General features: G+C 43.1%; 1 protein-coding gene across 3 annotated transcripts in view; it reads right to left on the bottom strand.

Annotated features, from left to right (window-relative positions):
• Positions 1–24,156, bottom strand: part of FBN2 (fibrillin 2) — a 617,508-nt gene that overhangs the window by 297,389 nt on the left and 295,963 nt on the right. For all 3 annotated transcript variants that reach the window (XR_004537713.1, XM_033928968.1, XM_033928969.1), the window contains exons 14-15: positions 15,411–15,533; positions 86–208 (exon numbers count right to left, since the gene is read on the bottom strand). Coding sequence is in view for 2 of the 3 variants with exons in the window: in XM_033928968.1 (XP_033784859.1) it covers positions 86–208; positions 15,411–15,533 (246 nt within the window). In the remaining variant the exon portion in view is untranslated. The remainder of the gene's footprint in view (positions 1–85; positions 209–15,410; positions 15,534–24,156) is intronic.

Below are 24,156 nucleotides of genomic sequence, written 5' to 3'. Positions count from 1 at the left end.
TTCAGGAACTAACATATTCTTCCTTAGGTCAGAACAGAATGAGCAAAAGAGAAATGCTGTAAACTGACAAAAAGGTCTGACTTGCCTACACAAACACGACCATCTATTCCAACAGCCAAGCCTGGTGGGCAGTCACAGCGAAACGATCCTTCAGTATTGATACAGTGGCCATTCATGCAGATTCCCGGAGTAAGGCATTCATCAATATCTGAAAGAAAAAACCACAGGAGAATTAAAAAGGCTAAATATATCTAATTGTTAATCAAATCAGCTTTAGCTCAGTCACTAAAGGTTTTACTCAGTATCTGGGTTAAGAAGGACAGAGGCTATAGACTTGGGGAGGTTCCTGAAATCTGATTTCATCAAATCAGTAGTTAAAAATAACTCATAATGGCAAAGTATCAAATAACAAATCCAGATGAAAAATATATGGCTATAAAACACCACAGAATGGTAGATGATGCGAGATAAAAAAAGATTTTAAATACATTTTTTAAATTAATATTTGGGCCAAAGAATCTATAATAGACCATAATATTAAAGGACCAAGAAAAATAGTGATCTAAGGCCAAGATTCACTAAAGTCAGCGATCGTCACTAAACCTGTTTTCACAGATTTAGCGATAATCGCTGCTACCCACCCGATTCACTAAATGGCCCATCGTGTATTTTGCAATCCGATACGACCCAACTCATGCAAATGAGTAATACCCCATGCAAAACAGCCAAGCAATTGATTCACTACATTTGCTTGGCTATTTGGCATCGGGTTTTACTATCCTAAAACCCAACTGCTGTAGACCTGTCGGTAACTGTGTTATCACAGAATAAAGCCTTAAGACATCAGCCCTGTATCTTAAATCATTTATAGCAAAAAAGTGGGCTACCAAGATGATAAATTTGAAGTTTTTAATAATAAATTTCTAATTAATTGTTGATTGCTATTATAACTGTGTTACCATTATAACTAAGAACATAAGAAGTGCCTCTGCTGGGTCAGACCAGAGGTCCATCGTGCCCAGCAGTCTGCTTGCGAGGCAGCCCAACAGGTCCAGGACCTGTGTAGTAGTCTTCTATCTATACCACTCTATCCCCTTTTCCTTCAGAAAATTGTCCAATCCCTTCTTAAACCCTAATTCCGTACTCTGTCCTATCACGCCTTCTGGAGGCGCATTCCAGGTGTCCACCACCCGTTGGGTGAAGAAAAACTTCCTAGCATTGGTTTTGAATCTGTCCCCTTTCAACTTTTCCGAATGCCCTTTCGTTCTTGTAGTTTTCAAAAGTTTGAAGAATCTGTCCCTCTCTACTTTCTCTATGCTCTTCCTGATCTTGTAAGTCTCTGTCATATGCCCTCTAATTCTCCTCTTCTCCAGGGAAAAGAGCCCCAGTTTCTCCAGTCTCTCAGTGTATGAAAGGTTCTCTATTCCCTTTATCAAGCGTGTCGCTCTCCTCTGAACCCTCTCGAGTATCGCCATATCCTTCTTAAGGTACGGCGACCAGTATTGGAAGCAGTACTCCAGATGCGGACGCACCATCGCCCGATACAACGGTAGGATAACTTTTTGTTCTAGTTGTAATACCCTTCTTGATTATACCTAGCATCGGCGAGCCCCCCCCCCACTGCGCTAAAAATATGGCAGGAGGGATTCCTGGTCCCTCCTGCCAACGGCGCCAACAGCCCCCTCCTCCCCCGCCCACTGCCTGCTGAACATCTCCCCCACCTGCTCAACACCCCCTACCCCCCACGCTGAAAAATGACATCGAGGCCCTCTCCTTCCTTCCTTCCTTCCTTCCTCCCCTCCCCTCCAAAACAAATGGCAGGAGGGATGCCCACTCCCTCTTGCCACCACCGGACAGCAGCGGACATCCCCTCCCCCTCCCCATACCTTTACTTTGGGAGCAGGAGGGGCGCTCAGACCCTCCTGCTCCTCTGGCCTCCTGCGATGCAATGCGGGCCTTAGGCCCTGCCCAGGTGCATTATGTGATACACGGGGAAGGGCCTAAGGCCCTGATTGACTCTTCTGTTTGCTTCTCCTGTCACTACTGTCAAGGCTCTGCACCGACTCAATCACAAATCATTTGCATGCAATAAAAATAGTGAATCAATCGCTGTTTAAACATCAGCCAGAGAATTGGCCAACAGTGATTGAATCGCTATCTTTAGTGAATCTAGGCCTAAGTCCTTACATTCATCTGGTGTTGGATGTACATTGGCATGCTTCTGGAACTGGGGATAAATGTTGCTGATATAGTGCTACCCTTGAAACTTGCCTGTACTGCCTTCGATATACCTCCACCAACCTTATATGTTATTATGACTTAAGTGTTTTGTCCTGTCCTTTTGTAAAATACCGGCTTATACTGTATGTTTTGGCTGCATATATTTATTATGTGCCCAGATAGGGATGGTTAAAGAGTGAAAAGCACTTCTAAAATGACTGTCATAGGAGCTTAAATTAGTTGGATACATCCATGTGTATTTTTACATTTTCAGCTATATCTGTGCACACTGTGATTCTACCTAGGATGAAGAGAACTAGGCCTGATTGTCAATCAACCCCATGCTGCCATTTATAGAATCATGCCTAGAAGCAACTAAGTCATTGCTATGTGTCCTAGAGGTAGGCGCTAGTATATTAGGTCAGGTTTTATCTGGCTTAATTTAGGGAAAGGGAATGGGGACTTGTATAACACCTTTTTGTGGCTTTTGCATTTCAAAGTGGTGGATACTGGAGGATTGAGGGCTAGATTCACTAACCCATTTTTCTTGGGCGATCTGTGGCCAATCCTTTCAGGCCTGACAAATTCATAGCATGAAAACATTCAAATGAGGACACTCGGAGAGACACACTCATCTGGCCTACACGGATCGCTACTGTGCGAACCCATGCATGCATAGACCATCTGTAGATGGTCTACGCATGCGTCAAAATCCCTGTCAGCCATGAGTTTTTTTAATTTTAACTTTTTTTTAAAACTTTTGTAGACCAGTGAGCCTGTGGTTTTAAAACCACGGGCTCGCAGTGCAGGGAAGGGCAGGAGGAGGAGCAGGCAGGAGAGAAGAAGAGAGCAGGGCGGCATTCAGGGAGGGCAGGCAGGAGACAGATCGGAGCAGAGCAGGGCGGCAGGCAGGAGACAGATCGGGGCAGAGCAGGGCTTCTATGGAGCTGGAGATTCGGAAAGACGTTTTTGACTGGTCTCCATCAGTCGCTTCTTGGATTGATTGGCCAGCCCAGTCGGTTTTAAAATTTTGGTTGGTGAATCGCATCCCTGTCTACTTTGCATGCGTTTCTCCTCATTTGCATGCACAGATTTGAAGCGGATCACAGGAGAGGTAAATGAATCAGGCCGGAGGGAAATTTGCTCGTAAAGGGGTCGCAAACTGATCGGTACATGATCGGTTTGCTTTGTGAATCTAGCCCTAAGTGACTTTCCCAGGGTCATGAGCTGCTGTCCCTGGTTGCAGAGACAGCAGCTCAACCAGTGAGCAACGACCCTTCATCAGATGGCTAGTGACACCTAAGTCTACCATGCCTATTCTCTGCTCCTAACCATGCCTAATTTTCAGGTAGGCATTGGAGGGTGCTTTGACTTAAGGTGAGGCTAGGTGCCGTGTGGATATCCATGCAAAACCAAGATTAGTTAATTTTTAAAATATTTTTAATCAGTTTTTAATGGCGTATGTGTAAACTCTAGAGCAGGGGTGCCCAAAACGTCGATCGTGATAGACAGGTCGCTCGCTCAGGCGACCCCAGTCGATCGCAGAGCGGGTTCCCTTCTTCCCTTCTCTTTTTTCCCCTCCTGAATTCTGCTGCTGCCTCCGCTGCTCAACATTTTAAAAAAAAACAAAAAAACGGCTTGGAGAATTTATGTTCCGGGAGCTAACGTGTGCTTGTACCGGCTTCCCTTCTCTTCCCTCTGAAACCGGAAGTTATGTCGGGGGGGGGGAGAGAAGGGAAGCCGGCACGCACATGTTAGAGCCCCGTTCGCGGGCTAAAGGGGGAGACAGGTCAGTGAAGCGTGCGATTTGCTCTTCTTGCTGCCAGGTCCTGCCTACTTTCTGTTTCCTCAAAGGCAGGACCAGGCAGCATTTCTCCCAATAGGTCGATCTTGGGCCGATCAGCCTTCCTCTCCCCGACGTCAATTCTGCCGTCGGAGAGGAAGTTCTGGCTAGCGGAACTTTCTCTCCGACGGCAAAATTGGCGTCGGGGAGAGGAATGCTGGTGGGCCCAAAGCAAGGAGAGCTTGGCCGGCGGCGGGTGGCTTTGGGGGCCTGTAATCCGATGGCAGCGGCAGTGGCTTGGGGAAGGGCAGGGAGGGAGAAAGAGGGCAGGCAGGGAGACAGAAGGAAAGAAGAGAAACAGAAAAAAGAAAGGGGGCATGAAGAGAGAAAGAAAGAGAGGGCAGGGAGAGAAGAAGAAAACATTGGGGGGGGGGAAATAAGGTCAGGAGGAGAGGAAGCATACAGGCTAAAAGAAGGGCAGAAAGATTGGATGCACAGTCAGAAGAAGAAAGTGCAACCAGAGACTCATGAAATCACCAGACAAGGTAGAAAAAATGATTTTATTTTAAATTTAGTGATCAAAATGTGTCTGAATTTATATCTGCTCTCTATATTTTACAATATGGTCCCCTTTTACTAAACCGCAATAGAGGTTTTTAGCGCAGGGAGCCTATGAGCGTCGAGAGCAGCGCTGGGCATTCAGCGCAGCTCCCTGCGCTAAAAACTGCTATCGTGGTTTAGTAAAAAGGGAGGGGATGGGTATTTGTCTATTTTTGTATAGTTGTTACTGAGGTGATAGTGCATAGAGTCATCTGTTTTGACCTCTTTGAAAAAACCCCGGAATAGGAATGATAATTAACAATTCTATGCGTACAGTGTGCGTTGTGTTTTTTAAAAATTTTATTGTTGGTAGATCATTTTGACTTGGTCATTTTAAAAGTAGCTCGCAAGCCCAAAAAGTGTGGGCACCCCTGCTCTAGAGGAAAGGAGAGACAGGGGAGATATCATTCAGACGTTCAAATACTTGAAGGGTATTAACGTAGAACAAAATCTTTTCCAGAGAAAGGAAGTACAATTTATATTTTTTTTTACATTAATCAAATAATTATAGTATTTTAATAATAGAGGTTGAAGCGGTCCAGAGGAGGGTGACGAAAATCATAAGAGGCCTGTTCCAGAAGACGTATGAGGAGAGACTGGAAGCCCTGAATATGTATACCGTAGAGGAAAGGAGGGAAAGGGGAGATACGATTCAGACGTTCAAATACTTGAAGGGTTTTAACGTAGAACAAAATCTTTTCCAGAGAAAGGAAAATGGTAAAACCAGAGGACATAATTTGAGGTTGAGGGGTGGTAGATTCAGGGGCAATGTTAGGAAATTCTACTTTATGGAGAGGGTAGTGGATGCCTGGAATGCGCTCCCGAGAGAGGTGGTGGAGAGTAAAACTGTGACTGAGTTCAAAGAAGCGTGGGATGAACACAGAGGACTTAGAATCAGAAAATAATATTAAATAAGGCCAGTACTGGGCAGACTTGCACGGTCTGTGTCTGTATATGGCCGTTTGGTGGAGGATGGGCTGGGGAGGGCTTCAATGGCTGGAAGGATGTAGATGGGCTGGAGTAAGTCTTAACAGAGATTTCGGCAGTTGGAACCCAAGCACAGTACCGGGTAAAGCTTTGGATTATTGCCCAGAAATAGCTAAGAAGAAAAAATTAAAAAATTTAAATTGAATCAGGTTGGGCAGACTGAATGGACCATTCGGGTCTTTATCTGCCGTCATCTACTATGTTACTATGTAATTATCACGCCGTTAAAACCAATTTGAAACAATTTAGATCCAAATGGAACTAACCCCCCTCCCTTTTACAAATCCTTAACGCGGTTTTTAGCGCCAGCCGCTCATAAAATTCCTGAGCATTGGAGCTACACTAAGATTTTGTAAAAGGGGGGTAAGTTAGGCATCCTCAATGTAGGAACCTTATGGTACCTATCTTAGGCGCGCCTTATAGTATCAGGTCTAGTGCGTCTGAATACGATATTTTGCAATACAAGATTAATACATAGGTCAGGATATGTTACCACCATTTAGTCAAGTTTATTACTTGTCCATTGAAAAGTAATGAACCATCACCACAATTACAAGAAGATAATCAACCACTCAATGTTTCAGCAATGCTGGAACTTTCTGATAGAGAGACCGCATCTGTGGCAACATTACTTCTTACCGTAGCCCTTGCACCAGATAAAACTGGTTGCTTAGCTCTTCTTTAAGAACAAATTGAAATAATTTCTTGGACATAAAATATTAATGTTTCCAGATTTGGCACAGGACACTCAAAAAAGAAGGCGTGAATTTCTTATGCTAAAGCCAGGGGTTATCTCTCTTGGAGAGACCTTTTTTCTTTGTCATCCATGTAAATGTGTAATACAGAATTGTATGAAAAAAATATGTTTTCTTTGAGCGTTTCCAGTTGACTGCTTTCCTGTCAGGAGCTCGAATGGAAGAAGGGAAAACATAAGTGCAGTTTGAAAATTAAACGATATCCTCTCTCAGTTAAAGGACCTTATTTTCCTTTACATTTGATTCAAATATTTGTTAATATGACTCACTATATTTAATCTTGGATTTAATTTGAGGACTTGAGCTGAAGTTAAGCTATATATCCTATTTTTCTTGATAATAATGTATCTGAATGGCTGTGTTTTATTTGTTTGCTTTTCTTTAACTTTCTGTACAAGTGGATACTTGATTGGCAAAATAAAAATTTGATAAATAAAAAGTTAAAAAAAAAAAGATTAATAAATAGGTGAGGGGCTTATACTCTAAGTCTTGCTAAATGTTAAGTGTGTGCTAAGTTTTAATGTTGTACCTTAACAGAAAAAATTAATTTCAATATCAACTTCCTAACACAGAAGGGGGCAAAGAATGGATACGGAATATGCCTTACATTTAACATGAAGGGAAAACCGAAGGACCACTGGGGCAGGAGCAAACCTGGATCACTGCTGCCCTGCTCCTACATGGATGGTTAGAAGGTGCCAGGGACTACTCTGGATGGGAGAAGGGCTGTAAATTTTTTTTGTAAAGAGAAGGATTGGGGATCTGGGTTTAAATTGTAAAACAGATTCAGGTATGGTGGGAGGGGGAGGCTAGTTTTGAGAAATCACAGGGCATTTTAAAAAACAGCAGGACCAAATTACACAATGTCCCTGGATGCAGCAACAAAATATATTTCCCGTGAGATTTATTAACCTGTAGTTATGTTTTGCTTTTTTTTTTTTTTTTACTGCAGTAAGGATATAGGATATGCATTTGTTAATATGTCTATGACTTATTAGTACACATTAATAAACGTGATGAATGCACAATTTAATGTTTATTAACCTACTAATTAAAGTGCACAAAATAGATTTGCATGCATTGAAAAGTTCAAAAGTGAGTTAAAATACTTGAAAATCAGGAACAAGCCAGAATCTTTTTTTTTGCTTGCGCACACACCCTCAAGCCTCAGTTTAGTAAATTGTGTCCTGTATCTATTTGACTTGCCCACGGTTACAAGCAGTGGCGTACCTAGGGTATGTGGCACCCGGGGCCCATCATTTTTTGACACCCCCCCATGTAAAAAAATATTTTTTTGTAATGACCATGAAACGGAATAAATGGTCAGAATAGAAACAGGCATTGAAAATTTTCTTATATTCCAAACATAACATAACATAAATTATGTCTGAATTGTCATGACATCAGAAGTACATATGGAGTAGTTGCAGGTGATGCTTGGGACAGTTCTGATTGTGTTAGTTCGTTTTTATGTGTTTTTTGAATAGAAGGGTTTTTATTTCTTTTTTGATGGTTTTGTAGTCTGTGGTTGAGGTCAATAGGTTGTAGAGTTGGGGGTCGAGTGTTGCAGCTCGATTGGCTAGGAGGTTGTCGAACAGTTTTTTTCTTTTGACGTTTTTGGTTGGAGGGTGTGTGAATGGTGCGTGAGTTCTCCTATGTCTGGTTGAGGTGGATTGAATTATTTAGCTGAAGAAATTAGTTACCCCCTCATCCCACACACATTAATTCTCTTCCATTTTTGTTCCCATTATAAAAAACACTGATAAGTTCCCAGAAAAAAAATACATTAAAATAAGAAGTGAAAACAAAGGCCCCTACAGATGAGAACATAACATAAGAATAGCCTAACTGGGTCAGACCAATGGTCCATCATGCCCAGTAGCCCATTCTCATGGTAGCCAATCCAGGACACTAATACCTGGTCAAAACCCAAAGAGTAGCAACATTCCATGCTACCGATCCAGGGCAAGCATACACTTCCCCCATGTCTTAATAACAGATTATGGACTTTTCCTCCAGGAATTTGTCCAAATCTTTCTTAAAACCAGCTACACTATCTGCTTTTACCATAACTTCTGGCCACTTCATTTTTAAGTTTAGATCTTTCCTTTCAAACAGAGACCTTGCTAGATGTCAAATACAGCACAAGGTAACTTCACATGGACTTAGCTGTGCAGGAAATGTGAATCTCCTCATACACCCACCATATAGTGCAAAAATGTGCAAAGGTCTGTTTTTTTCTTTCGATCACTACATAGCCTAATGCCACACAAGCAGCGCTGTTACAAACATATTCTGTAGGTCAATGCTAAGGATAACAAAGTGTCCTTCCTTGGACCAGAAGGAGATACTGATAAACCACTGGAAGAGATCCCAAAACAACACCCAAAGACCCACTCAGTGTGTGAACCAGTTGAGTGGAGTGGACTAACTGGGGGGTGGAAATGGACCCGGAGTTTGCACAGCAGAATTTCCCAGACCACCTCTTCCTCTCAACACATTGACACGCTGCCACCACCACCACTAGGAACACCTCACTGGGTAGGCCAGCTATGCTATAAACTTTATAAAACACATTATTATATTTTCTTATAAAGCACATATTTTAATTGAACTCTCTGACATCCTTAGCCTTTCCATTCACAAAAATAGAAGGAAGAAAAGTTCCCATTTCCTGCTGTCTCATGTCCTTGGCCTATACAATATTTTTTTTCTGCAGACCCTTCAAAAGTCTGACCAAATCCTCGTTTCACTTGCATTATAAAGTACTGAGGATGCCATCTCTCCCCAATCCCAGGTCCTAAAGTCTAAGACAGTAGCGCAAACTAATGCTGTCAGATTCAGGAAAAAAAATTTTGATTCGATTCAGCCTATTGAATTGGTTTTTCAATTCGATTTTCCTGCCCAGTTGGGTGATTTTTTTCAAAACTCCTGGTGGGTTTTATAGCTTTTTCACCCCCTTTGGCTTCTCCTAATCACACTGGCGCTGTGGTGTAAATAAAATAAAGAAACAAAAAGGACTTTTCCTCTCTCTGTTAAATCCTAGCTCACGTTTGCAGTCCAACACCAGCTCTGGCAGGATACACATTTCAAATCTGACATATTATAATCACAAAACAGAAAATAAAATTAATTTTTCTACCTTTTGTTGTCTGGTTATATTTCAAATCTTGTTGGTCCAAGGCTCTGGTTTTCTTCTGATAACTTGGGGTCTCCTTCTTTCTGCATGCTAACCATCCATCTGCCAACTCTGTCCTCCCTTTCCATTTCCCTTCCCTCCCCAGGAAGTCTGGTATCTTTCCTTTTTTTCATCTCCCTCCACAGATCCACCTTTTCTTAACTACCCTTTCATCCGGCATCTCTCCCTCCTTCCCCACCACCCGAGTCCACCATCTCTCCCTTTCTTTTCCCAATTACCCTCCTATCCAGTATCTCTATCCCTCCTCCACACCATCCCTTGTGTCCAATTTCTCTCCCTTTCTGTTCCTTCCCTCCCTAAATCCCATGGTCCATCATTTCTCTCCCTCTCCTCTATTTTCAGACCCATTATTTCTTCCTCCCCCCCAAAGTTTGGCATATGCACGTCTCTTTGAACACCCCCTTCCCTCCGTGTACTTCTAAACCAGGTTCCCCCCAAAGGCCTGTCCCCCCTTGAAGGCCTGCACCCCCCTTGAAGGCCTGTCCCACCTCCTTGAAGGCCTGTCCCCCCCCTTGTAGGCCTGTCCCCCCCTTGAAGGCCTGCCTGCCTGTCCCCCCCCCTTGAAGGCCTGTCCCCCCCTTGAAGGTCTGCACCCCCCCCCCGAAGGCCTGCACCCCCCCGAAGGCCTGTCCTCTTCCCTTGTAGGCCTGCCTTCCTGTCCCCCCCTTGAAGGCCTGTCCCCCCCTTGAAGGTCTGCACCCCCCCCGAAGGCCTGCACCCCCCTGAAGGCCTGCACCCCCTTGAAGGTCTGCACCCCCCCGAAGGCCTGAACCCCCCCGAAGGCCTGCACCCCCCTTGAAGGCCTGTCCCACCCCTTGTAGGCCTGACCCCCCTTGTAGGCCTGTCCCCCCCTTGAAGGCCTGTCCCCCCCTTGAAGGCCTGCACCCCCCCGAAGGCCTGCACCCCCCCAAGGCCTGTTCCCCCCCTTGAAGGCCTGTCCCACCCCCTTGTAGTCTTGTCCCACCCCCTTGTAGACCTGTCCCCCCCTTGAAGGCCTGCCTGCCCCCCCTTGAAGGCCTGTCCCTCCCCCTTGAAGGTCTGCACACACCCCCAAAGGCCTGTCCCCCCCTTGAAGGCCTGCCTGCCCCCCCCCCTTGAAGGCCTGTCCCCCCTTGAAGGCCTTCCTGCCTGTCTGTCCCCCCCCTCCTCCTTGAAAGCCTGCCTGCCTGCCCGCCCGCCCCACCCCGAAGGACCGCTCGCCCCTGGCCTCCCCGCACCACTATGAAGCAGCACTACCTATGCTCCCGGCCTTGCCGTTCAGTCCCCCCCACCACCCCCGAAGGACCGCTCGCCCCACTGACCTTCCTGCACCACCTATGAAGCAGCCGCAGCAGGATCCCGACGTCAGCGATCTCTGCGCTGCTTAGGCGCTGCTTCCTGCGCCGCGTTCCCGCCCCTCCTCTGACGTCAGAGGAGGGGCGGGACCGCGGCGCAGGAAGTAGCGCCCAAGCAGCTCAGGTATCGCTGAAGTCGCGATCCTGCTGCGGGCTGCTTCACAGGTGGTGCAGGAAGGTCAGTGGGGCGAGCGGTCCTTCGGGGGTGGGGGGGAATGAACGGCAAGGCCGGGAACACCCCCTCATGGCTGGCACCCGGGGCGGACCGCCCCTCCCGCCCCCCCTTAGTACGCCACTGGTTACAAGGCAGTAAAAGGATATTTAAACCCTGTCTTCACTGTTTCTCAGTTCACTGCTTAATCTACCTAACTTCAACTCATTAATTCCATTTTGTAGCTTTAGACAAGTAACAGTGATTTCTATGTCACTAAACCATTTGAGTTTGATGCATGGCCTGTCGTTGCTTACTCTGTACAGATATGCAGATGAGTGAGCCTTTTATGTGCCATTTCTGTATGCATGAATCACCATATAACATCATAAGCCTAAATATGAAGGGAAATAAATACTTTTATGAAATTACTGCACTCTACATTTATTTTTACCACATCTGAATGAAAAACCAAGAAAAACAATCTTTTTTCTGAATTTGAGGTTATGCTTACTTCTTTATGAGGAGTGACAGAAAAGGTGTAATTTTCTGTTATTTTTCATCGAAAGGAAATTCTTTTGCTACAGATATTGTCAAACATGCATGTCGGACATAAGAACTTTTTTTTTTTCATTGATCTGGCCAATGTTCCACTGAATGTTTAAAGTTTTGCTTTGTTTAAAATGAATGTTATTTTAAATGATCTCAGTATTTAAGTCTGTGTGAAAATCCAGATGGTGGTGGGTCCATAAGAGTTGTGTAATTCTAGAGCAGACAGCAAAACCTTTGAAGGAGTTCTTTGAAATCTCAACTTGAGTCCATACTTCTCACAGCCAGAGAAGTCTATAGATTTATTGTGCTTCTAACAAAATTGCTAAAGCTCATTAGGCACCGGCTTGGCCTATTTTGAGCACCTTTCAGCTGAAAATTCATTTTTCACTTCCACTCCGAGTTATAAATACTTTCAGAATAAAACTCACCAACTCCCTCTCTTTTTTCTGTTTTGAAACTGAGGCCCTATTACTAAAGTGAGCTGTTGATATTGTATATCTGGATTTTCAGAAAGCATTTGATAAAGTTCCTCATGAACAACTACTGAGGAAATAAAAATGGCATGGGCAGGAGGCAGTGTCCTATTAAGGATTAAGAATTGAATAAAAGATAGCAAACAGTGTAGGGTTAAATGGTCAATATTCTCAATGGAGAAGGTTAAATAGTGCGGTTTGTTGGAGTCTGTGCTGGGACTGCTGCTTTTCAACATATTTATAATGATCTGGAAATAGGAATAACAAGTAAGGGGATTAAATTTGCAGACAACACAAAAGTGGTTATTTTAGAAGCTGTATTCTTGTTTTGGTCATCTGAAACTGAAATCTGGATGCCCTTATGCTCAATTCACTTGGCCACTCCTAACTTTAGCCATGGGAATGGGTACTACATGTATTCTATACACCGTGCTTAACTCAAGATGTGGTTTATAGACTAGTGCTAAGCATGGGGTTTTTGGCACAGATTTTTTTTGGAACCATATATACAACTAGGTCCTCAACGTGTAATTAAACTTTAAAATTTGTTGACAGAGAATGTGGTAAAAGAAGTTAGTTTAACAGGGTTTAAAAATGCTTGGACACATTCCTACAAGAAAAATCCATAAGTCATCATTAAAATGGACTTGGGGAAAACCCACTGCTTATTCTGTAGGAATAACATAGAGGATGTGGGATGAACTTGGAGGATCACCAATTAGAAAGAGGATAGTATAAAAAACAAAAATGAAATGACTATATATATATATGTTGACTGTGCTGAGTAGTGCTTAGATGGCGACTCCAGCTGTGAAGAACTAAGGCCAGTGCTTGAAGTCTATGATCTGTGTCCCATCTATGGCAAGACAGATTAAGATGTACTACAGGGCTTTGATGGCAACTCCAGTAATTGGACAATGCTGGGTAGACTTATACGGCCAGTGTCCCAAAAATGGCAAAGAAAGTTCAGGATCAAGTATACATATCTAACACCACATTCACAAGGCAGGATTAATTCGTCGAGGGCCCCTAGGCACCCAAGTACACTGGGCCCCCTGCCCTGCCCCGCCCCGCCCCACCATGCGCCCAGGCGGATACAGGAAGCTGCATCAGAGGTAAGCTTTGGGCAAGAAGCACCGCTTGCACAATTACAGTTCCCGTTGCCTTTCTTACCCGTGTTGCATGCTTGTCTTACTTTCCGTTGAAGGGGGGGGGAGCGTGTTGCCGATCGGGGTGGGGCCCACGTTACCAATCGGGGGGAGCCCGCATTGCCGATCAATGCTGGAGGGGCCCATCGCCGTTTGGAAAAAACAATGTTGATGCCCTCCTTCATCGGGCCCCCCTGACCGTTTCGGGCCCTAGGCACGTGCCTACTTGGCCTATTGATTAATCTCTGCCCTGCACATTCATTGGTAGTTTAATCATGAACTGGTTACAAATGTGACTGTTGGGCAGAGTCAATGGACTCTTCATATCTTTATCTGCCATCATCTACTATTTTACTGTTATTTCTGGAATAAGCAGCATAAAATCTGTTTTACATTTTCGAGATCTTGCCAGGTACTTGTGACTAGACACAAAATATTGGGCTTGATGGACCTTCAGTTTGTCCCAGTACAGCAATAATTATGTACTTATGTACAGTCGACTCCACCTAAGTGCACGTCGGTTAAGCACATGCTTCAGCTATCTGCAGCCTACAACCACGGTCCCGTTTTTTTTACATTAAAGTCAATGGAAGTAAACTCAGGATATTTGCAATTCGTATAAGCACACAATCCGCTTATGCGCACTGATGTCATAGGTCCAAACTCTATTTTTTCACATTATGTTCATTCCAGTTAAATGCAATCACGTTCTGATTGGGAATGGCTAGGCTTCACACAGCAGCTTATGCGCTGGGACAGCTGGGAAAGTGAATGCTCCGCTTCCACTCAAGCTGTAGGGCATAGCTTTCCTGTACTTTAGGCTCCAGCAGCCCAAGCGCCATATTTAAACTGAGCCGGCTTAACTACAGCCTCCCCCTCCCCCCACTCCTATTAAGCGCACGTGGAGACCTGGTCCAAAGGACATGCATTTAAGCAGAGTTGACTGTATATTTATTATGGATAGCCTGAAAACCTAGTCTGTTTGCAGCTCTCGATAACTGAACATGGGCAATCCTGTATTGATTACTACTCTCCTTTTTCCCAACAACACTCCCATCCCCTTATTATCCTTCCCCTCCCTCCCCTCCCTTCTTATATTTTGAACCCTACCTCCCCCCCCCCCATATTTGCATTACTGCTGATGGAATAGGAAGTAAGAGCAAGAACTAGTTCTTCATGCCCAACTCATTTAAGATCCCACTTCACGCTCTAGCAGGTGGTGACTAAATATAAACCTCAGATAGTCCAGAAAAGTATTTTCCTTTTGAAGGAGAAGTATGCATCCTTAGCCTCTAATATCATGAGTGTAGAAGGAATTTCTCTACTGCCAGTGAGTTAGGGGGCTGCCCTCAGCAAGCATTGCAAAGCACAAGTTTTTCCCTGTAACACAAGCTTTATCCAGTAAGAGTCTCTCCCCTTTGCATAAAGAACCACAAACTGCTATCTTTCCAAACACAAGTCCCAAGGGGAACATAATAATTTGCTTCTCCATTAAGGCCTCCAGGTATTGCATAATTTGAAGCCAAAAATATTGTATCTTTGGGCAATTCCACATAGGGTGGGATAAGGTACCATCTGTTGCTCCACACATGGGGTTAGAATAGCTCCTGCCATGTGTGCTCATGCCTGTAAAAAATATGTTCTTATGATAGTTTGCAAATGACATTCACATAAATTGACACTACAAATTAATAGAGAAGCTAGACTGAATAAGCTCTTTATCTGTTATCTTTATCAGTAACTCTAATGCACAGCTTTCTGAATTGATCCTCAAGGAGTGAAAAGATAGCTACAGCTGTTACTCCACCTTCTGTTCTGGAGAATCAATCCTTCTTTTTCCCCGTGTGCTGCTCTCCCTTCTAAGAGACAAATGTTCTTTTAAATTTTTTTCATACCATGTGACATAGCCTGCAAATCAAACCACCTAGGAGCCCCTTGGTTCCTCTGGTACACACCTCTCAACTACAGACCTACTGCCTGATGGGTAATGTAGTCCAGATTTCTAGGCTTCACACTTCCCTTTTCTTAAGATGGGGGAAGCATGCACTAACTTTTACCCTTGCTTTCCAAAGCAACAAGCACATCTTAGGTGCTTGTCACAATAAATTACATCATTGGCATTCAAGTGAAATATTTATATAAATTACACTGACAAAACTAAAACAATACAAAATATGCAAACAATACAAAATATGCCCTATTACGTACCAGTACAATAGCGCCCATTGGCGGCCAGCACGAACCCTGGTTTACAAATACACTTGAAGCTGCCATCTTCATTTATACACATCCCATTTAAACACATACTGGTGGCTGCGCATTCATCCTGATCTGTTGAAGAAAAAAAGACCTGTAACACGCATACGTACATACTAGACCAACGGTTTCCAGTCAGGTTTTCAGGATAGCCCTAGTGTATATGCATGGGGCAGATTTGTATGCCTGTCGCCTCCATTATATGCAAATCTCTCTTATACATATTTATTAGGGCTGTCCCAAAAACAGTGGCATTAGGCATCATAAAGTGCCTATATAAACATGGCGCCATTTTTTTTAGGCACCGGTTGACGTCTTGAAATTTGTTTTAAAAGGTCTTTTAAACGGTGTTTTGCTCTTAACTTACCTACCTAGGTTAAGGCACTGTTTATAGCATATGGGCCTTATTGATTCCTATTTAGGTGGCAGTAAGTACTCCTGCATTTTCCAGTTAGTGCATGCTAATGTGATTGCAATAGCCGGATAACACTTCCACTCCTTACCTATGACATGGTCCCTCCCCCCCAAATTTACAAAAAATATAATGTGCAATTACAGAGGAATTCTATACATGGTTCTAAATGTTAGGCTGTACTTCTGTGCTGAATTTTAAACACAGAAAATTGTTCTAACAGATGCAAGGCGCTGAAACAGGGCAGAAACAGCAGACCAATTTGAGAAAACACTCACACGCCCATTTTTAGAACAGCACTTAAGCGTTTCTGCGCGGATCTGCAAAGGGGATGTGACCACATGAGGGACATGGGCAGGTCAGGGGCATTCCTTTAGAATCTATGCAGTGTTTTAGAACAGTGAAGATCCATGCATAGCTTGTGCGCCAGGTTTTACACCTGGTTTCAGTTGGTGTAACTCCTTGCATCCAAATTTGAGTGCGCTATTCAATAAAGGGCCCTCCTGGAACATCCATTATAGAATATTGTTCTCTGCTGATTATTTTTGAAGCTGAGTTTTGAGCACTACGAGGGGCTGCGGAAAAGTTCTCAGCCCAACCAACAATATTGGGGAAGTCTCCATCCAGGGCTATACACTTAGTCCAGTAATTTTCCCCTTTTTTCATTCCATTCGAAAAATATGGAATGAAAAAAAGTGGAAAATTGCTGGACTGAGTGTATAGCCCTGGATGGAGACTGCCCCAACATTGTTGGTTTGGCTGAGAACTTTTCAGCGGCCCCTTGTATTTACTGAATCCAGCCCTTGGTGCACAGTGACTTGCACAATACCACAACATGGTTTACTGTGTTTTGTGACAAGCCTTTTTTTTCCCCTTACCTGCCCCACTTTGGAATCAGAGATCCCTGGAAAATTTCAAATTGGAACTAAAATCTTTCCTCTTCAGAGACGCCTACCCATAAAGTACTACCTATCTAAACTTTGAGCAGGGACAGGTCTCCAGGTCACAATATATTCCTTTTCCTTATGTTTTGCCCTCCCTCTTCTATCCTATCAGAAACTGTAATTCATCCCCCATCCCTCACTCTCAAGGTTGTGTAATATATACATAGCACCCCTTCCCTATAAGAATACTGTATAAGTCTCCTAGAAGGCATTGACCACTGTGCAGGGTAGTAAGCTCATATTAAACTTGAAACTTGATTGTGCACATGGTAATGCTTAACAGGACTTAGTAAAAGGAACCCTGAGACATCCTCTTTCTCTACTAATACCAGGTTTCATTTTTCCTTATGTGCTACTCTTTTAAATTATTCCACTTTATATTTTAAAACATTTCAGGTACAAAGTATTCTTATACGACTCATACTGTCCATTATTTTAAGGCCTTCTACAATGTCTTCATGAACTCTGGCTGATCTCCTACTTTCTGCCAATAAGACGAAGAGGCAAGGGCAAAGTCCTTGGGATAATTTTCAGAGGTCAGAGGAGGGATATGGTTGCCTTTTAATATTATGTTGAATTTTGAGAACCAGTTTAGTAAACTTTGGAAATTTGCTGGAATAACTTCAAAGACTGAAGAAAGTAAGTCCCCTTGAGAGTAATGTACATAAATTTCATTTTTAGACCACTAGAGATATTGCTCATGTAAACATCAAACATACTGTAAATCAATGATACTAAATTTATTCTATGGATATGTTCAGTTGGCAGTGAAACGATTTTCTTCCTTGTGCTCACATCTGAATAAAGGGGAAATCCTCAAACCTTAAGGACAATAATATACAGCAGGGGGTTCTTAACCCAGTGCCTGGGATACACTCAGCTAGGTTCTCAGGATATCCACAATGAATCTGCATGATGTAGATTTGCATACAATAAAGGCAGTGCATAAAAGGGATGCAGGTCAGAGGCTAAAAATTACAGACCTGCGAGTCTCACATCAATAGCCTGTAAACTTATGGAGATGTTGATTAAAAACAGATTGGATATGATTCTGGATGACGAGAGGCTGAGGGAATCCCCACCAGCATGGATTTACGATGGGAAGGTCTTGTCAATCCAATCTGATAAGCTTCTTTGACTGGGTAAAGAAACAACTAGATAGGGGAGAGTCCCTGGATATAGTGTATTTAGACTTCAGTAAAGCCTTTGATAGTGTCCCACACCGTAGGTTATTGAACAAAATGGATACAATGGGACTAGGAGAAACATTGACTGCATGGGTTACAGACTGGCTCAGTGGTAGACTTCAGAGGGTGGTGGTAAATGGTACTCCCTCAGAAACGTCGGAAGTGACCAGTGGAGTGCCGCAGGGCTCTGTCTTGGGTCCGATACTATTTAATATCTTTGTACAAGACCTGCCCAGAGGACTTCGAGGTAAGATTACATTATTTGCCAATGACGCTAAGCTATGCAACGTAGTGGACAGCGCAACCATGCCCGACACTATGAGTCAGGACCTACTTTTACTGGAAAAATGGTCAAATACTTGGCAACTGAGTTTTAACGCCAAAAAGTATAAAGTTATGCACCTTGGTAGCGGTAACCCCTGCAAAACATACACCCTGAATGGTAAAACCTTAACAAGAACTGTCGCAGAACGGGACCTGGGTGTAATCATTAGTGAAGAAATGAAGACTATCAATCAGTTGGAGAAAGCTTCAACCAAGGCTAGACAGATGCTGGGTTGCATCCGAAGAAGTTTTGTAAGCCGAAAGCCTGAAGTTATAATGCCGTTGTACAGGTCCATGGTGAGACCTCATCTGGAGTACTGTGTTCAGTATGGAGGCCACATTATCAAAAGGATGTGAAGAGAATGGAATCAGTTCAGCGAATGGCCATTAAGATGGTCTCAGAACTCAAGGATCTCCCATATGAAGAACGTCTGGGTAGGCTGCAGTTATATTCTCTTGAGGAACGCAGAGAGAGGGGAGACATGATAGAGGCCATGCTGAGGTCGAGGAAGATATCTTTTTCCTTCAGGTCGCACGGCAACAAGAGGACATCTGCTCAAACTCAAGGATGGGAGACTTCATGGCGACATCAGGAAGTACATCTTCACCGAAAGGCTGGTTGATCGATGGAATGGTCTTCTACGTCAGGTAGTTGAAGCCAGTAACGTGCTCGACTTCAAGAAACGATGGGATAAACATGTGAGTTCACTCCGGGGAAATGCTTAGGGGAGGGTTCTTTTAGGGGGAGGGTTCTTTGAGTGGGCAGACTTGTTGGAACATCGGCCCTTTTCTGCCGTCATACTCTGTGTATTCTATGTAAATTATCTTATACATATTCATTGTGGATATCCTGACTGGCTGAGTATGTCCTGAGATCTGGGTTGAGAATCCCTGATGTAGAGTGAAGCCCTTGCTGTGGTTCAAAGTCATTGTTTTAATGGGATGAATTGTTTTAATGGGATGAATGATAAGCCCTTTTGTGGCATTTCAGATACTGCATTAACACCCCCCCTTTACAAAAGCTGGTATGCTGAATACTCTGCACTGCTCCGACGATCATAGGAACTCTATGACCGTCAGAGCAGCGCAGAGCATTCAGCATGCCTGCCGATGCTAAAAACCTCTTGTGCGGTTTTGTAAAAGTGTGGGGGGAGGGTTTAAAGTCTTATTTTCTGTGTTAAAAAAGATAATAAAAACCATACTGAGTCAGATGTCTAGCAAGCCCAGCATCTTGTCCAGGTGACAGGTACCTGGTAGACCCAAAGGTTAATCTATTTCCCATAGTTCATTTTCAGGATGAACAATGGCTCCCCTAAGTCTACTTGGCTAATAATTTTTATAGACTTTTCCTCCAGAAACATATCCAATCTTCTTTCAAATTTCTCTATGTTGATTATTTTGACTACAACCTCCTGCAACAGATGCCATAGCTTATTTATAAGAAGCATGAAAAAAAACTGCCAATTGTCAATCTATTGATCATTAGTTTATCAATGTGTCCTCTTGTCTTTCTGTGTTTGACAGGTCAAACAAAGATTCCCTATTTAACCATTCCACACAACTCATAATTTTATAAAATTATCTTTTCTCCTCTGTTTAGCATTTCTTCATACATGAGGTATTCATTGTCATTTTTGTCATTCTCTATAAACACTTCCTGGTTTGCTGTATCATTTTTGAAATGGGAGAACCAGAATTGCACACAATACTTTTAGATGGATCAGTAACCTCTATAGAGGCATAATGATATTCTATGTCATTATTCACCCCCTTTTTGGATAATCCATAACATCCTATTTGCCTTTATAGCAACTGCAGCACACGAGGTGAGAATTTCAACATATTATCTTTTTCTTGAGTGGTAACTCAGTATTGTGTGGTGGGATTAGTTTTCCCTGTGTGCATCACTTTGGACTGATAGTCACTTTAGATCAGTGGTCTCAAGCTCAAACCCAAACCCATTGTAGGGCCACATTTTGGATTTGTAGGTACTTAAGAGGGCCTCAGAAAAAATAGTTAATGTCTTATTAAAGAAATGACAAGTTTGCATGAGGTAAAACTTTATGGTTTATAAATCTTTCCTTTTGGCTAAGTCTTAATAATAATATTGTCATTTATTGCTAAAGAGACATATGATCAAGAAACTGTTTTATTTTACTTTTGTGATTATGATAAACATACTGTACTGTACTCAAAATAGTACCTGGCGCATGTGGCCCCCGGGCTGCGAGTTTGAGACCACTGCTATAGATGATATCTAAGGTTTATGGCAAGTTATTTGGTCATTTATATTGGAGGTAAATTTATATGTTAATTTATTGGTTTATTTACTCCAGTTCCTCATATTTATTGTTCACTTTGGACTTCTGACAAAAACAAAAAAAACTTTGTGGAGGAGGTGATGTTCAAAATGCAGGCTTTATTAAAATTACAGTTTAATAATAATCCACATAAAATATCTAGGACCCAAAATGTTGGGAGCTATGGACCCGACACGGCTCTCTTGAGAACCTCTCATTCGCGCAGTTACGTCTAAGATTGTTTTTAATTCTTAATCCATGAGCTTCTGTATCAGGACCTTTAGGGACTCCTAATGAAGACTGCATCGTCGAAACACGGACTGTGTTGGCTCCATAGCTCCCAACGTTTTGGGTCCTAGATATTTTTATGTGGATTATTAAACTGTAATTTTAATAAAGTCTACATCTTGAACATCACCTCCTCCACAAAGTTTTTTGTCTATGTCAGATTTCCATTTTTCTGGAGTATTAAGGGTCAACCTCTTGTTTGTGTGTCACTTTGGACTTCTCCACATTAGATTTCATCTCTTTCATTTAGATGCCCTATCTCCTAATTTCACAAAATCCTTCTGCAGATCTTGACAATTCTCAGCCATCTTTGAATATTTTTGTGCCATGTTCAAATTTGATCACCTGATTCACCAATCCTATGTCTAAATCATTTATAAATATGTTAAATAGCAAAGACACAAACATCCATGTCCCTTGCTGTCTGTCACCTGTTCATAATTTAGACATTTCAATTTGTAAAATGGATGTTTACGGTAGATGTTTCTAGTACAAGGATATCCATCTCACGTGTATTTTAGAACATACTGTATTGTTGTCAAAACAGACTCCACATCAACTAACTCACCATTATTCATTAGTGTGTTTACACTTTTTAAAAAATCTAATAAATTGATAAAGCATAATTTGCCTTTACTGAACCCATGCTAACCCCTTCCCATTAAGCCAAAGTGGAGAATTATTTTTTTTTAGTATAGCTTCAGCTATTTTGCCTGGCACCAACATAAACTGAGCAGTATTTGCCAAAAGGTGACGGGAAGGAATTCAACTACAAAACTAACACCAGAATGATATTATTATAATAATATAATAATGGTGAAATATGTCCTCAGTGTGAGGTTACATGCTTGAGGCACCACAAAGTTCTAAAAGAACTGCAGCCATTACGCTTGAATATGTTAGGCTTTTCCAAGTTGAGATAAACTCACAACTTAGCCCCACACCATCATAGGAACATACTGTGTGTGAATAACAACAGTGAATGAACTTGTATAGTGCAATTACTATCAATCTAATTCACAAAATAACAGTGGAATTCCTGCCCCTCACCTCCAGCCTAAAGAGTTAAAGTAAACAAGCTGACAAAAATCAACAGCAGCAGAACTTAACTTGATGAGTCAAACTGTCCCATTCTCAAAGCACTGATAATGAACGTCGGGAGAGAGAAAAGCGTCATATCAAACTCTGCTCTAATCTCCAGGGTTCGACCAGGCTTGGGGCTCCTTTTACAAAGCTGTGCTAGCGGTTTTAGTGCACGCTTAGCACGTGCTAAATTGCCATGCACGCTAGACGCTAACGCCAACATTGCGTGGGTTTAGCGTGCGCTAAAATTCTGCATGCGCTAAAAAAACTATTGCAGCTTTGTAAAAGGAGCCCTTGGTTTCAGGGACTACCACCCCTTTCTCAGGAACCAAACAACAGGAGCACAGATGCTAAGCCACCAAACTTTCAGTAATTTAACTGCACTGCTGAAAACTGATTCAGTTTCCTCACATTGAGGACATACTTCACCATTATTATATTATTATATTAATATCATTCTGGTGTTAGTTTTGTAGTTGGATTCCTCCCCTTCACCTTTTGGCAAATACTGCTCAGTTTGTGACTTTCAAGAATATTTTGCAGTTTTTAGGGGTTTTTTTTTCTGTTTTTGTTGGCACCAACTTAAGGCTCATACTATGAGCCCTTTTTAAAAACTGATGTTACATTAGAATATAAGAATTGTCTTACTGGGTCAGACCAATGGTCTATCTAGCCCAGTAGCCCGTCTTCATGGTAGACAGGTCACACAGTTAACTGAGAATTGGAGGGTGACCAGAGAGAATAGTTAAGCTCTGGAACATGTTGCCAAAAGTTGTGGTAAGAGCAGTTAAAGTAGCTGGTTTTAAGAAATGTTTGGACAATTTTCTGGAAGAAAAGTCCATAGTCTGTTAATGAGACAAACGTGGGGGAAGCCACTGCTTGCCCTGGATCGGTAGCATGGAATGCTGCTACTATTTTGGTTTTTGCCAAGTACTAGTGACCTGTCTACCATGAAGTTCTAGTGACCTGTCTATCATGGTATCATCGAAGCGGGCCGGCCTACCAAAGGCCCCGAGGCTGCCTCATGAAACCGCGCTAAAATACTGCTTAGGGGCAGCTGTGTGCCGAAGTTAAAAGCACACAGAGCTGCCGCTAGCCTACATAGAGGAAACATTTGCTGGAGAGGGAAGGAGGGAAGGGAGTAGAGGTGCTCCTGGACAAGGGAGGGGAAGGGGCTACTGCTGGCAGGGGAGAAGGGAAGGGATGAGAATTACTGTTGGATAAGGGGAGGAGGAAAGGGAGAAGGGGAACTCCTGGACAAGGGAGGGGAAGGTGCTACTTCTGACAGGGGAGAAGGGAAAGGGAAGGGACGAGAATTACTGTTGGATAAGGGGAGGAGGAAAGGGAGAAGGGGTACTCCTAGAAAAGGGAGGAGAAGGGGCTACTGCTGACAGGGGAGAAGGAAAAGGGAAGGGATGAGAATTACTGATGGATAAGGGGAGGAGGAAAGGGAGAAGGGGTACTCCTGGACAAGGGAGGGGAAGGGGCTACTGCTGACAGGGGAGAAGGGGAAGGGAAGAGAGTTACTGTTGGATAAGGGGAGGAAGAAAGGGAGAAGGTACTGTTGGACAAGGGAGGAGGAACATTGGAAGGAAACAGCTGGCAGGGAGATTAGAGGAGGGGAAGGAGTCAGGATGGAATGGAGAGATCAGATGAGGGAAAGGGGAGAGACAGAGGACTGACAAGGTAGAGAGAGATTGATGCTGGGAAGGGGGATCAGATGGAAAATAAGGAAAAAGGGACAAAGATGCTAGATCTGGTGTAGGAGAGAGGGGCATAGAAAGCACGCAGATACCATATGGGAGGGGGAGGGGTAGAGGGCAGACAGTGGATGGAAGAGGCAGATGCTGGATTGAAGAGACAGAGGGCAGACGCTGGATGGAAGAGAGTGAAAAGATGATGAAAGCAGAAACCAGAGATGACAAAAGGTAGAAAAAAATAATTTTATTTCTATCTTGTGATTAGAATATATCAGATTTAAAATATGTATCCTGCTAGAGCTGATGTTAGACATAACTGGGGAGTGCAAAGCCCAGGCAGTGCGTCTTTAGCTTCCAGCTGGCTTAGGGCTCTCTCTGACCAGGAGGCAGTTGCCCTAGTTGCACTCCCCCTAACACCATTCCTGCCATGTGTGACTGCGGTATTCTGTTAGCATGATAT

This window comes from Geotrypetes seraphini, chromosome 1, assembly GCF_902459505.1.
Source record: "Geotrypetes seraphini chromosome 1, aGeoSer1.1, whole genome shotgun sequence".
NCBI classification, from domain to species: Eukaryota; Metazoa; Chordata; class Amphibia; order Gymnophiona; family Dermophiidae; genus Geotrypetes; species Geotrypetes seraphini.
The sequence above is the reverse complement of the archived record's forward strand: the minus strand, read 5'-3'. Positions and strand labels throughout refer to the sequence as shown.